Genomic DNA, 15,752 nt, shown 5'->3' with positions numbered 1-15,752 from the left:
AGGTATTCGGGACAGACTATCTCAGGTTTGTTGCTTTGGTTCCAAGAAAGAAAATAAGCTGACAATAGCTATACATGGACAACTGAACAAATGATAAACCTTTTCCCCAGAAAGCTTAATACAGATTACAAATACTGGCAATCAATCAATCAAAATAATCAGTATTTATTATGCTAAGATGTTTGTAAATAATAGCTTTACTTTCTCTCTAGAGGGATTACACTACTGGTAAGAGATAGTAATAATTCAAAACTTAAGTTGTATCTCAAGTGATTAACAATGACTTAAAAAGAACATATGACGATTTTTTTGTCTTAATTATTTCCAGCCTATAGCTAAGCAATTAGCTCTTCAATGCTACAAAAACCTCAATGTAATTCACAGAGTTTGAGATGGCACCTTTTCAGTAGTTTAAAATTTTATTCAAAATAAAATTTATTTTATAAGCTTCTGATAATTTCTAAATTGAACACATAAAGGAGAATTTTGTTCTTTAATCTCAGTGTAACAAATAATTATAATTACTTTTAATATACATAACAGCAAGGTTCATACTGTTTAAGGATTATGTAGTTACCCTCGGCTTAAGAGGTTTTACTGTTGGAATATCAGTTCCTTCGGCTCTCTGTCTGCTTGAATCAAAAGTCTTCCGTTTTTTAGTAGCAGTTTTCTGGCAAATAGGTCCATGCTTTTTCTGTTAAGATGAAGAAATGTAACATATCATTTTCTATTCTACAGAAGGGAAAACTATAAAACTTTATTCAAATTGAGACCAATTTAAAAACCTAGATCAATTTAAAAATCTGAAGATCATTACACAAAAATTATAGGAAGCCATTGTTTTGGACTAAGCTCCTGTAGTAGGCCCCCCAAAAACCAGACTAAAAACCAAACTGAAGTCATTCATAGTAAAGACCCAAGTCACCAAACTGAAACTAAGTTGTTATCTGGCCTTCCCAGAAATCAGGAAAGAGAGATAGCCAAATTTCCCAAACAAGCCAGTTTTAATAGACATGATAATAAAGTTCCCTCTACCTTTAATCCTCACAACAAAAAGTATCCTGATGTTAACAATCAGTTATTTTTTTTATTGTTCTTTTTCCCTGTTCCCACCTTACAAGAAACTACCGCCTTACAAGAAACTAACTTGAAAATGACCAATCCACTTTTTGTTCTTCATTTCTGCTTTCTTCAGCTCTTTTCTGGCTATAAAACTAACTACCTCTGCTTAGCTCACTGGAACATTTATTCCATTCTATGGAATGAAGTGCTGCCAGATTCTAGAATCACGAATAAAACCAATTAAGATCTTTAAACTAAATTGTTGTAGTCTTTTGACAAAACAAAATAAATAATAACTGCCTGGGGTTGAATGTCCCCCACAAAATTAGTCCCCACTTCTACAGTGTAAAGAGGGTAGGGAGTCCTATTATAGTAATTGAAAAGTAGGGCCTTCGAGAGGTGATTAGATTGTAGGACTGTGCTGTAGTGAATGGATTAATAATGGTGGTCAAGGGTGTGGTTCTGAGAGCTTTAAAAGAAGAGCACATGAGAAGTTCTCTCTTGCTCTGCTCCACCATTTTCTGCCATGTGAGACCCTGGGTAACTGTTGCCACTACCAAGACTTTCACCAGATGTGTTCCCTGGACTTCAGACTTCCCAGCCTCCAAAACTATAAAGAATAAGTTTTGTTTTCTTATAAATTACCCAGTTCCAGGTACTTTGTTATAAGCAATGAATGAGAAATGACTAATACAATAGTAAATAAATAAGAAATACCTTGCCTTAAATAAAATTAGGTTTTAAAACATACATATGATACATGTTATAAGTTTTCTCACAAGAAATTACAAAGAAATATTCTTCCAAAACTTTATTAAGGGTTATTTAATATTCTTCTCCTAGTTTTTGCATTGCTAAGAATAAGGAAAATAATGTAACCAAGTCAAAGCTACTTGAGTAAAAAAGAAAAGTCTTCACTAAATACATGAACGTAGATATTAGGAAAAATATATATAAATAGAGAAGAATGCACTAGTGATAGGATTACAAAAGTTAAAATAAAAGTAGTAGTTTGGATTACTAAAGTTAATAGTGTGTTAATATAACATTAACACAAAATAGGAAAGCAAAGTGGTCAGACTTGTGTCTTTTTCCCACAATTATCCCTTTCCTCCCTTCTGGAACTCAAACTTTCTTTCTTCACCTAGGATTTTTCTTGAGCTAATGTTCCACTCACAGGGTTTTGTTTTGTTTTCTTATAGTTGCCAACTCATTTATTCATTTTAAGGACATTATAATGTCCTTCTAATTAACCAATTGGATATTCTTCCTCCACTATATAAAGCATGCTGACTGATGACAGGAGAGCACTAACTGCACTGTTTTTCTTTTTTCTTTTGATAAACGTTGAAGAAGCTGGAACTCCTAAAACTTTATCTAGGAAAAAAGAAAACCTCAGTTTATTTGGTGCCATGGAACCTCTGAGCTTTCAGTACACAATTAGTAAACAACTGTTTAATATGCTTGTTTTCAGTTTTCATTTCAACAAACAAGCAATGTTACTATAGCAATTGAAATAAAAACTCGTAAGTATAACAACAAAAAAATGAGGCCAGCAAGTGACTTTCTGGTAGACCGATGCATGCCTGTTCCCATAAATTGTGTTTTACATGTCAAGGGCATGTGGTGCTTGTTTCTAAAACTGATTATACAAGTTGTAGTTGTTACAGTGATAACATCACTTAAGTATTACATAAATAAATTGGAGCAAAAAAGGCATTTTTTTTGCCTGTGAAAACTTGGCTGAATGCTTTGAATATACTTTGAAAAATAATGAATTGATAAGGAAGAAAAAATTACTAAATGTGTAGGCAAGATGTTTTCAAAGGATTACAAAAAAGCTATCATTATTTAAAAAGCATCTGAAGACAGAAGGACATTTTGGATCATTAATTCCTCACTTAGCATTAAAGACACCAACTGGAAATAGCAATATGGTGCACAGAGGATTGTGACAGAATTCTAATCAGCAGATCCATAATTCTTTGTCCTAACTCAAAATATTAATAAATGTATATTTATGTTTGAAGTTAAAATATTTAATGTGCATAGGCATGATTTTTCTTATTCACTATCTAGCTGCCTAATTTTTATTAAGATCAGTTAAAAGTGCTTCTGTCTGTATATATCAAGTACTAAAAGAATGCATAATATATTTTAGGTATATTTTTATACTGAAAAAACAAAACAAAAACTTTTTCTTTGGAATATTTCAAATGTACACAAGAGTTGAGAAAATGATATAATGAATCCCCATTTACTCATCACCCTGCTTCAACAATTACAAAGATTTTAGCAATTTTGTCTCATCTATTCCTGCTTTCTTTCCTGAAATACTTTAAAGCAAATCCCAGACATCATAACATTTTGTATCTGTAAATACATTGTTATGTATTTCTAAAAGGTATTTTCTTTTGTTTCTGTGATTTTGTTTGTTTTTGGTTATATTCCCACAAAGCTAGGTATAATTTGACACTTTAATAAAATAGTTCTGAAGACCAATCAAACTATAAAGGAAAGAGAGCACTCTAGAAGAATGACATGGATAGAACCAAGGCTTTTGAACAAAAAAACACTACCTAGTATCTCTTCAAAAATTATTCCACACAAGTTGTTCTGAAGTATTACGCAATTACAGATCTATTAAACCCCAAAGGAAAAAGGTACAGGATCAATCTACTCACTAATGCTACTGGAAAGAATGTTCTTCCACAAATCTTGCAAGGTAACAATTCTCCAACTTGGACAACACTTCCATTTTCTAAAACAGAAAAGAATTTAACAAATATTTCTATAGCTTAAATTGTGAAACTTCAAATTTTAATTTTTCTCTTTAAAGTTTTTCTTAATTTCATAGGTAAATTTTAGTTTCACAGGTAAGTTGTCAATTCTTGTGGAAAATGTCTTGTTTCACTTGGAAATAAGCAAAATTATCAACAAAAATGACCACAAGACTTAGAGTTATCAGTGGTCAAAAAGGCTATGATAAATGTGAGTTATGATTTAAGAGTAACCAAACTGATATTGTTGAAATATCTAGTTTTCTTGTAATTACTTTAACCAAATCAATTTGTCATATTCTCTTAACTTGTAGGCTATCTCTACTGTAAATTACAGGTTGAGTGTCCCTCATCCAAAATTCTTGGGCCCAGAAGTGTTTCAGATTTTGGGATATCTGCAGAGTGCATACCAACGGAGAATCCCTAACCTGAAAATCTAAAATCCTAAATGCTTCAATCAGCATTTCCTTTGAGCATTATGTTGGTGCTCAAAAAGTTTCAAATTTTGGAGTATTTCTGATTTCACATTTTCGGAGTAGGGATGCTCAAGCTGTAACAAAATTTAAAAAACAAATTTATTGTATTAATCTCCAAGGTGTGAAGAAATACCATTGGTGATCAGTTAAGTGACTGCCTTAGATGATCTAGGGAGTCTAGAATAAAAAGAATCTTTTTCTATTTATCACCAAACAATAGAAAGTACAACACTCTAAGGATAAGATCACCTAATTATGCAAAATGCATGTATTATACGAATTGTTCATTATTTTATACATATAAAACATATATTAAGATTCACCAGAAAATTGAGATATTCTGACCTCATGAGCATAATTCATTAAATAATGAAGAGGTGACTATGACTTTCACTCAATTAAAATTAATATATCCATTATGTACCTGGATACAATACATTTTATTACTAAAATGATTTTTTTTTTAACCTACATTTTTTTAACCTACATCTTTGGGATTCTACATAGACAATTTATTTTCTAGCCAAATATCAAATTTATTTCCACATTTGTAATTTTCTCAGAATGATACTTGAACCAGTAACATAGTTCCTATATTTTCTGCTGAATATTTGACTGTTAAAATTTTTTTCTCATATGAAAGACTAAACTGAAAACATTTTCCTTTTGAAGTAACATATACAAAGTTATGGAAAAAAGTACAATTACAACTCCATATAATCTGTTCCAAGGGACTAATATATATATATTAATCAGGTGAACCAAAACAGACATCAGTGAGAATACATTCAAATACATTTAACAGAAGAACTATATTTTTTTTCTCTTTCTCCTAGTACTCCACTGTCCTATTTTACTGGTAGACAGTGGCTATTTATCATCTCAGATGGAGGCAATGTCTGCATAGTGTCAGTTAAGCAATGAACACTACAACAGCAAAGCTAAGATTTGACTGATTTGCCTTCTCCAGTGCCAGGGGCTATGTTATTTAGGGAGAGCAACCTTATTTATCCAGATCACTTAATTTCAATAACAATCCAGAAAGCTAAGGTAGTTGCTAGATGGTATCTATTAGGTTCATTAAGACATAATGTCTTCAAAACAATGGTCAAAGTAACACTGAATATATTAAGCTTGTTTATAGTTTTCATGTATGTCTTTAAATACTAAGCAACAATTTAAAATTTCATCAATACAAAACGTTAAAAAGGGGGCCGGCCCATGGCTCACTCGGGAGAGTGCGGTGCTGATAACACCAAGGCCCCGGGTTCGGATCCCATATACGGATGGCCGGTTCGCTCACTGGCTGAGCGTGGTGCTGACAAAACGTTAAAAAGTATCACATATTTTACTTGCTTAAAAGTATATTTCAATACCTACTTGTCAAGCAGACGACAAAGTATAATCTTACAAAAATTACCCACTGAGTAAAATCAATTAAACACATGGAAATAATCTGAGTGCCTACTTGAGCACCTACTACTTGCCAAGCATGTACCAAGTAAAAGCAACACAAGGGTGGAATAACACAAGCATTGCTCTCATAAAGCTAATACAATCTATATAATTTACTTACTCAATATACCTAAGAATTCCTGCTTTTTATACTAAAACCTAATAGCAACCAGAATATTACCAATTGGAATGAAATCCAATTCTTGGTATTAATTTGCACAAGTTATCAACATGTTTAAAATGTTTTCAAAGGAAAAGGACATCACTAAAAGGCATTTAAAAAAAAAGAAAAAACATCATTTAAAATGCATTTAAAAGCAAGTATCTCAATAAAAAGAAAAACCTTTTAAAAAATGAAAGCCATTTCATTCAAAATACATAAAGATATATATTGTATATATGCATATATGAATTTATAATTTTCTTCTTTATTAGCTGGTCACAGAGCATAGTCCTACAATTCACAAAATATGGCATGTGCATATGTGTTGATGTCAAGATCTACTGAGGAAACTTCTACCAACAGGTCATGATAAATAGCTGAAGCTGTACAGACAAAAGCCACATTTTGTTCCAAAGGTATTTACTAAAAGACATGACAGAGTAGTTAAAAAACAAAACAAACAAACAAAAAAAGCCACTAGAATTCGTCTTATATTATCTAACTTCAAGTCCCAGCTCTGTCACTGAGAACTATGTAACCCTGGGCAAGATATTTAACCTTTCTAAGGGTCAGATTTCTCTTCTATAAAATAAGGAAAATAGGTTAAATAACATATGTGGCCCCTTCTATCTGTAATATAACAAAATCCACCTTAACACCACATTAGCAAGAAAAATACATGGATAATAGGACATCTTTCTTATAGGTATTATATTTTTTTAAAGTTTATTATATATAAGAATGGTTAAACCAACTGCAGATGGTGGAATGAATACTTCAGGTAGTATGTACTATGTTGAAGAAATCAATCACTCCATCTACCTACAAAGAAAACTGAGACTCTGAAAGGACCTATACAAAGAACATGACATTTCTCTCATTGGAAAGGTCTCTACTACATAAGTTATAAGAAAATGTATGACTAATGATATAGGTAGACTCAGTTAAATGAGGATAATATCTGCTTAATTAACCTTAAAATTTGAGAGGATTGACTAAGATGTCACATAAAAAATTTTTACATATAAAAATGCTCTGCAACCTATACAAATAAAAAATACAACTTTCCAAAGCAAGCAGGCAAACTCCACCAATCTCTCCTGAGTGGCTAAAACTAGCAAATTTGCAGCTCATAAAAATACAGTAGAGAGATGATATTTAAGGGGTGAATACTGTAGCAGAGAGCAAACACTGTTGAAAGGGGCACTCAAACTGTTGGACAGAACCAAATCAATAAAGTACCTTAACATTCTGGAACTCTTGAGAAACCAATCTCTCCTCACAAAATTTATCCTGCATGCACTGTTGATTCTGTTATGAGTTGTTATACTTAGCAACCTCAAAACCTGCGCAATCGTAAGGCCTGGAAGAGTATCTTTATATAATACTATTATACAAGGGGTCTTCAAAAAGTTCATGGAAAGATTTGTATTATTTTTTAATTCTATTTTTTCCACGAATGTTTTGAAGTACTCTTGTTTTCTATCATGGCTCATATGAATCTAAACTACAACACTCAATAAACCTCTCTTTTGAAGCACATAACATGTTATACCATTTTTTCCCCATGATCCTTTCCAAAATTTAATTACTTTCATATCAACAATCTCCAATATCTCACAAGATTTCTCTTTTTCAGCTCATCCTAAGCCACTCCAACACAGAAACTTCACTCTTCACTCCATTTTAGTCAGTCATCTGTACTCTAGTTCAGCAAAAACGATTACGAAAAAAACTTAGAAAGTTGTACTCTGGACTCTTAAAATATTCAAGCTTGCTCTCTAACCACAGACTTCTACCTTTCCCAAAGTCACTTTCTTGATCTCAGAGTAACTTCCATTTTCTTAATAAGCCCATTCTTGGCTACTCTTCCCTTCCTACCCAGTCTGAATATGACCAGTCATTCCCACTACTTTCACCAATCACCCTCAAATCCCTTGCTGTATGGTCAAATGTTTGAAGAATGCTAGATTACACAAAGTTAAATGGGTTTTCTTACAGCAGAACTTCCTTGATCTCAAAAAAGAGACTTAGTATGCTGTTATTTCCCCAAACTTCATCAGCAATCCTTCCTATCCCCAAGAGATATGTAGTACAAGTGTCTTGACTAGCATGTTTTTTCCAACACTGACTTTCATTTTCTGCTTAGTCCCACCCTACATCTCATTTACTCCCAATGTGAATGCCAAGCAGACTTTATTAGGCCTAATTACTATATTAAAATAGATCCATCTGTTGATTCAACAAGTATTTGTTGAGCACCTAGCATGAGACAGAAACTGTTCTAGGAAGTAGGAATACAGGGATGAAAAAAATAAAGACCCAGATCTTATGGAACTTCTACTCTTCTAATAGAGAAAACAATAGACAAAAACAATTAAATATATAAAATGTGGGGTAGTGATAAGCATAAGGAAGCAAGAACAGTAAGGGAAGAGAAGAGAGTCATAAAGCTGTCTTTGGAAAGTGGGTAGGATCAGGCAAAGCAGCTTTAATAAGGAGACTTTAGAGTAAAGACCTTAAGAAATGGAGATAACTAATTGTCAAATATGAAGCACTCTTTTATCTTTTACTTTTTAAATTTTATTTTATCAATATACAATGTAGTTGATATCCATGTCCCTTTACCATGTCCTCTTTCCCTCCTGCCTCTCCCCCATCCCCAATCAAAATCATATCTGTTCACTTGCCTTAACAAGTTCAAGGAATTGTTGTGATTGTTGTGTCCTCCCCCATTTGCTTTGCTTGTTTATTTATTTATTTTTAGCTCCAACAAATACTTGAGAAAATGCGGTATTTCTCTTTCTGTGCCTGGCTTATTTCACTTAATATAATTCTCACTAAGTTCATCCATGTTGGTGCAAATAGTAGTATTTCATTCTTTTTTATAGCAGAGTAACGATTGTGTAGATATACCACAGTTTCCTTATCCACTCATCTGATGATGGACATATTGCTGGTTCCAACTCTTGGCTATTGTAAATAGTGCTGCAATAAACATGGGAGTACAGGTATCCCTTCAACATGATGATTTACATTCCTCTGGGTATATTCCCAGTAGCAGAATAGCTGGGTCATATGGTAGATCTATCTGTAATTGTTTGAGGAAACTTAATAGCATTTTCCACAAAGCCTGCACCATTTTGCAGTCCCACCAACAGTGCATAAGAGTTCCTTTTTCTCCACAGCCTTGTCAGCATTTATAATTCTCAGTCTTTTGGATATTAGCCATCCTAAATAGAGTGAGATGGTATCACAAAGTGGTTTTGATTTGCATTTTCCAGATGTGAAGTGATGTTGAGCATTTTTTCACGAATCTGTTGGCTGTTTGTATATCTTCCTTTAAGAAATGCCTATTCAGCTCCTTTGCCCATTTTTAAATTGGGTTACTTGTTTTTTTGCTGTAAAGTTGTTTGAGTTCCTTGTATATTCTGGATATTAATCCTTTGTCAGATGTATATTTTGCAAATATATTCTCCCACTCTGCTGGTTGCCTTTTCACTCTGTTAATTGCTTCTTTTGCTGTGCAGAAGCTTTTCAGTTTGATATAATCCCATTTGTTTATTTTTCCTTTGGTTGCCTGTGCTTTTGGGGTCATATTCATAAAGTCTGTACCCAGTCCTACTTCCTGGAGTGTTTCCTCTATAAATGGTCCTGGGAAAATTGGATATTCATATGTAGGAGAATGTAACTAGACCTGTGCCTCTCACCATATACCAAAATCAACTCAAAATGGATTAAAGAATTAAATATACATCCTGAAACAATAAAACTCCTTGAAGCACTCTTTAGAATCCTCATCCTCCTGGACCTTTCTACAGCATGAAGCACTGCTGATAAATCACTTCTACCTTTAAAGTCCTTCCTCTCTTGCCTTCAATGATATTCCTTTCTCCGAAGCCCAAGTTTTCCAGATCTCACAAGCTAAGCAGAGTTTGACCTGGTTAGTATTTATACTACCTAGGAACATCAGGTGCCATCAGCTTTTTCAGGCACATATTTGCTACTCAATAAGTATTTTCTTAATATTTTTAAACCTTCTTAAAGACTCCCCCCCATGCCAATTTCCTTTCCTGCTTGCTATGGTTTGAATGTGTCCCCAAAGTTCAAGTGCTGGAAACTTAATTCCCAATGCAACAGTATTGAGAGGTGGAACCTTTAAGATATTAATACCATTATCAAAGGAGCGGGTTCCTGATAAAAAAAGGTGAGTTCAGGTGACTTTCTCCTTCTGTCTCTCTCTCTCTCATGTGTGCTCTCTTACCCTTCTGCCTTCCACCACAAGATGACACAGCAAGAAGGACACAGCAAGATGGTCCTCACCAGATACAAGTCTCTCAACCTTGGACTTCCCAGCCTCCAGAACTGTAAGAAATAAATCCCTGTCCTTTATAAATTACCCTATCTGTGGTATTCTATTACAACAACACAAAGTAAGACACTGTTCAACCCTAAAACATTAGTTTCTCCCAAATTTCTTTCCTCAATTTGTTATATACGTTTTGCCTGGGTGATTGCATCCATTTGATGTCACTTACATGCTGATAACTACGAAACTAAAAGCTCCAAGTGAATATTTACAAGTACCTATGAGACTTTTCTACCAGTTACCCTTGAGTACTGTACAAACACATTTCTAAAGCCAAACTCATTACCTCATCCCCCAAACGTGGTTGTCTTCTCAGTGGTATTACTTCTTAGTGGTATTACTTCCTAGTCTAAGCTAAAAAGATGCTTTCTCGGGGCCAGCCCGTGGCTCACTCGGGAGAGTGCGGTGCTAATAACACCAAGGCCCCGGGTTCGGATCCCATATATGGATGGCCGGTTCGCTCACTGGGTGAGCGTGGTGCTGACCACACCAAGTCAAGGGTTAAGATCCCCTTACCAGTCATCTTAAAAAAAATAAATAAAATAAAAAATAAAAATAAAATAAAAAGATGCTTTCTCTTTGACTCCTTTTCCCTCTCACATGCAGCAGTCATATCTCATCTTTCCATCTCAGAAATATCTTATAAATCTATCTTGCCTTTTTAGTTCCTGCTCTTAGTTCAAATCCTCATCACATATATGCATATGTACTTCCAGCCTCTCCCTTTTCTGGTCTACCCTGCTGCCACAGTTATTTAAGGAGAAAGATAACAATCCCTTCCAGCATGCTATGTTTTTCCTGTACTGGATCACTCTTAAGCTCCTAACATACTTTCTACGAGTTTATCCATCCAGTAATCATGTATGTATTGAGGGGGCCTCCTATGTACTAGGCACTTAGCTAAGTTCTTTATATATGTTAATTCATTTACTACTTAGTAGAGTTCAGGTAGTTTGGTATTTAATAGCTCCATTTTTTATAGCTGAGAAAACTGAGATTCAGATTAAGTAAACTGTCAAACCACAGAGCTAATTAAAAAAAAAAATGCAAAGCAAGGATTCAAACACAGTCCTCTCCAATTAAAATACCTGGCATCCAATTCAGTACCAGGAAATAATGAATGCTAGATAAATTAATAAAAATGAAGAATTAATGAAGAATTATTCAGTAAACTATTTATACAAGGGAAAACCAAAACAAAACAGAAACTTTAATGGGATGATAGCAGTCTTCCAGCAGATCAGGGACTACATATGAGAACAGCAATCAGACTTCTGATCAAGTTTGAGTGGGCAGTAGTAAGGTGTAATAATTTCAGCAGTCTAAAAGAGGAATTGGTGGCCTGAGATCTGCCACAATTGTTATAACTGCTTATTACAATGTTAGAAAGGGAATGACAGTCCTGTACATAAGGATAAAACCTACTTAGAGTTTATCACCTCTGCATTTTACAGATGAAAAAGTTTATAAGATATTGGAACACTCCCAAGTCTGGGACTATTTCTATTACCCTTAGATATATCTTTAGGGCACAAGTTTTAGGTGAAAAGGAATTAAAGGCTTTGCTCTAATTACACAATACAGAAATACTCAGATATAAATTATAGAAAGTCATGAGCAATAACTTATATTTGATTTCAAAATACAGTGTTCAGCCTAATAGCTCATTTCTTCAAAATCCAAGAACAAAAAAATCTCAGAAGAACACAAATAATATAAGCAGTATATGTTCTACATACAAATAACGTAACATTTATAAGAAAGAGTAGAGTTATCTTCAACAGCATTTTTCAAGAGTCCACTATTTTCTGGTTTTACAACTAAAACTAGTCAGTAACTATTTCAACTAGAGACATAAGTCTAATGCCAAAGAGTACAACATTTGATCAATTACTATGATACATTAAGCAAACTCTTAAAGATTTCTTACTAAATACCAAAACATAAGGTTAATAAACACCTTCAAAGTAGCAGACTTTAACTTCCAATACAGGGAAGAAACTTTATTTTATCGGTCACTGTAACAATGCTTATTAAAGGAAGACATGGATGAATGAATGAGTGAATGGTAAAGTTAAGATTCAAAGTTTTGATACTTGCAAAGTGCGATTAGGGACTGATTGGAAAGAAAAAAAAAAGGCACTATCCTAACAAACAGAAAACTCTCAGAGCTTTTATTAGGTTGAACCGCTTGAAACTACCAATACTCAACTGTTTTGCTCTACGAAAAGGGCAATTTCATATATTTCACCCAAATTCATTACGATTAAACACATCATAGTTAATGACAGCATCTTATTTTATTAGAAAAAGAAAATTAAAGACCAGGTACTATTTAACATGATACATCATAAGCTGGGCCCATAAAACATGCCCATACCATATTACATCAGAATCCATGTATCTCATCATCCACGTAACTGAGCACTGTAATAGGTTTCCATTATATTCTAAAAGCATTCTTAGTAAGGCTTCAATAGTAATGTCTTAGCCTGCTAAAATGTAAAGTCCACTAAAATGTATATTCAGTGGGGGCAGGGCTTTGTTTTTATCTTTTGACGCATCCCCAGGGCCTAAAATAATGCCCATCATAGACAAAGTCATTTATTTGATAACAATATTTATTTTACCTACTTTGTGTCAGACTCTGTTTTAGGTGCTTAAGATACATAAGTGAAAGATCAGATGAAGATCTTTGCCTTAATTACAAATGTTGAATAAAATTTTAAAAATCTGCAAACTGTTCTAAAGCACTTTATATACATTATAATCTTGTGAGAATTCCAGAGCACATGCTCCTACACACCGTGCTATACTACCACCACATATTTTTAAATAATTAAAATAAAAAATAAGCTGCCGCCAGAGGAGTCCCCTGAACAAAGGCATCTTGAAAGTAAGGAGTACTATCATTACAATTTCTTATTTCATGTAAACCTGAATAATTTTCCTAAAATAAAGAACAAGACCTTCACAGGACATAGCATACTGAGGCTGACTACAAATAGAAAATTATCAGAATGCTTTGATTCTCTATAGTCTTCAAGGTATTTACTATGAGAGCTTTACCTCAGAGCAAAAGCATAACATAAACTCATACTCATGTTATTACATTTGCTTTTCAGTGAGCTAGGTCACTGAAAAAGTTACCACTTACCACTTTTCATAACACAACCTGAAATATTTCACTCTCTAGCATGCAACAATACACAGGACTCAGTGCCTCTGCTCATTCTCAGTTCCACCTGAATTCTTGTAAATTAGTTGAGGGGTGGGGGAGGGGAGCTAAGTCAAGACAACAGGATCTTTCCATTATGAAGGCTTATTCTTCATCAAAACGATTAACCACAATTTAAAAAAACAAACAAACTTGAAACTCGTGTTGCCAATGCTAGTTGGGCTTTTTCTTCGTTTCTAGGCGAATGCTATCATTACACAGGATAAAAGGAGTAAAGAGATCAGAGAAAAAGTGAAAGAATTGGGAACAAAGCAAAATCTGGAGTCACGGTTACAGAAGAAGGATAAACCCAAAGATAAGGGAACAATACTGGCTCATCCTTACATGGTCTTCCTGAACAAGCCATTAAATCCTTCTGGTAATCTATTGTCCCGACTCCAAAGCTGGCCAGTGACACCTCCTTATGAGATGCTCTGGCATCCCTCACAGAAGATGCTGTAGAAATGGAAAAACGGTTACCTAGGGAAACTGGCCTAGGAAAGTGTCAGGATCTGGAGACTGACGATACACTCCAGGGCCCCAGCAACGCCTGACGGTGGGGAGGCCCTGGACGTATAGAGAGCCCAGTTTGCAAGGAAAATGATAATCTGGCCAGAGACTGTGATTACTAAAAGGACACTAGAGAGTCAGGTAAGACAAGAAATGGTAGGAAAGGACATGCAGGAGCGTGCCAGAGGCAGGATCAGGCTCGGGGTGGGCGAACCCAGCTGACGACCCTCTAAGGCGGGGCAGCCTGGGAGTCATCTGCTCCACCGCGTCGGGGTCTGTCCGGCGCCCGCCCGCCTCCCCGGGCCTCCAGAGACGTGGCGGGGGCGCCGGGGGGCCCGCCGCACCAGACCTGCCCTCGCCTCCTTGAAACTGGTGTCCGGGGTCCCCCAACTCTTCCTGGCCCGCTGTAGCCGCCGGACCCGCACCCCTTCACCTCCTCACCTTCCAGCCCCTCCATTGCGCCAACGCCTCAGGCTCGGCAAGACCCCCCCAACAGCGCCCGCCGCCGCCCAGCTCTGGCTGTAGCAACCCGGCCGCGCCTCCCACCCACTAACATCCAGGTCTCCCATTGGTCCGGCCCTGGCGGGGGCGGAGCTCCGGAGGGGCGGGGCCGAGGCGGAGGTGACTCTCCTGCGCTCTCTGCCTGGCTCCGGACCGGCCTGCGGCTCTCCCTGTCACCCTCCTGGGAATCCTGAGCTACCTCAAATTGCATTGTGCGCCCGACAGCGCCTTTGTTCTACTGCAGCCTTGTTTTCCCTCACACCTTATCTTCCTACTTCAAGTATCGCAGCACCTCCGGGCTCTCTCCATCATCAGTCCCTTCTTCCCTATCCCTCTCAGCGGGTTCTTTAAGCAAACAAGCAAACCAAACAAACATCCTACACACTTGTAAGCTGCACACTAATTTTCCGCTCTTTAGTCGCAAGACTTTACCTGAGTGTACCCGCTAGACTTCATCTTCACACAGGGTTTCATGAGTTAAGACATCTTTTTCCGAGAGAAATCATACTTTCTATCTGCGAATGTGGAACTGAGATTGCTCTAAACCCTTGAAAACAGTTTCCTCAGCATGAAAGCTTGAGCCAAAAATTAAGAAGTGAAACCCAGCCCTCCCTTCATCTTTTACTCTTGGCCTACCCTGGCCCTACATTTTATCACCCTTGAACCAAAATAGTCTGCTGGCCTGATCGCTAATGAAGTAACATCAAAACTATGTTTGATCAGGGAGTTTAAGCTGGGGGACCCACCTACGGGTGACAGATTGAGGCCTATTTCTGTCAGAGGCAAAACCTCCTGGAGAGGAAGGCGACTTCAAAACTAACTCAAACCATTTTAATTGTTTTGCTTAACAGTCTAATACACTTCATCAGAACTAGTTTTTTTTGCAATTTTGATTTAGCAGTATAAACAAACAGTATTGTTTGTTGACTCCAGTATATCTACTAGCAAGTTATCAGTGTTAATGTATTGTCTGTAACACATCTTACATTAATTTTTTCATTAATATGTTTAAATTGAAAAACTTTGACATCATATATGACTTTTTCTACTGTTACAAGTAGCCATCTTACAAACCAGTAATCTTTAGGAAGCAAAATTCCTCCTACTTACCACTCAAATAAAGGTATTACTTAAACAAGTAAACATCATCTTTTACTGGGAAAGTGCTCTAAGTACATTTGAATGTGGTATAGTCCATCTCGTGTATGGAGTCACGTAA

General features: G+C 35.8%; 1 protein-coding gene across 1 annotated transcript in view; it reads right to left on the bottom strand.

The window, feature by feature from the left end:
- The window catches only part of ZC2HC1A (zinc finger C2HC-type containing 1A), a 47,531-nt gene extending 32,978 nt beyond the window's left edge, over positions 1 to 14,553 (bottom strand). Inside the window, exons 1-3 of the mRNA XM_063079957.1 lie at positions 14,474 to 14,553; positions 3,747 to 3,823; positions 578 to 694 (exon numbers count right to left, since the gene is read on the bottom strand). Coding sequence (XP_062936027.1) covers positions 578 to 694; positions 3,747 to 3,823; positions 14,474 to 14,489 — 210 coding nt within the window. The 5' untranslated portion in view covers positions 14,490 to 14,553. The remainder of the gene's footprint in view (positions 1 to 577; positions 695 to 3,746; positions 3,824 to 14,473) is intronic.
- Between the last annotated feature and the right edge of the window lie 1,199 nt (positions 14,554 to 15,752).

The sequence above is a fragment of the Cynocephalus volans genome, chromosome 15, assembly GCF_027409185.1.
Source record: "Cynocephalus volans isolate mCynVol1 chromosome 15, mCynVol1.pri, whole genome shotgun sequence".
Taxonomy (NCBI): Eukaryota; Metazoa; Chordata; class Mammalia; order Dermoptera; family Cynocephalidae; genus Cynocephalus; species Cynocephalus volans.
The sequence above is the reverse complement of the archived record's forward strand: the minus strand, read 5'-3'. Positions and strand labels throughout refer to the sequence as shown.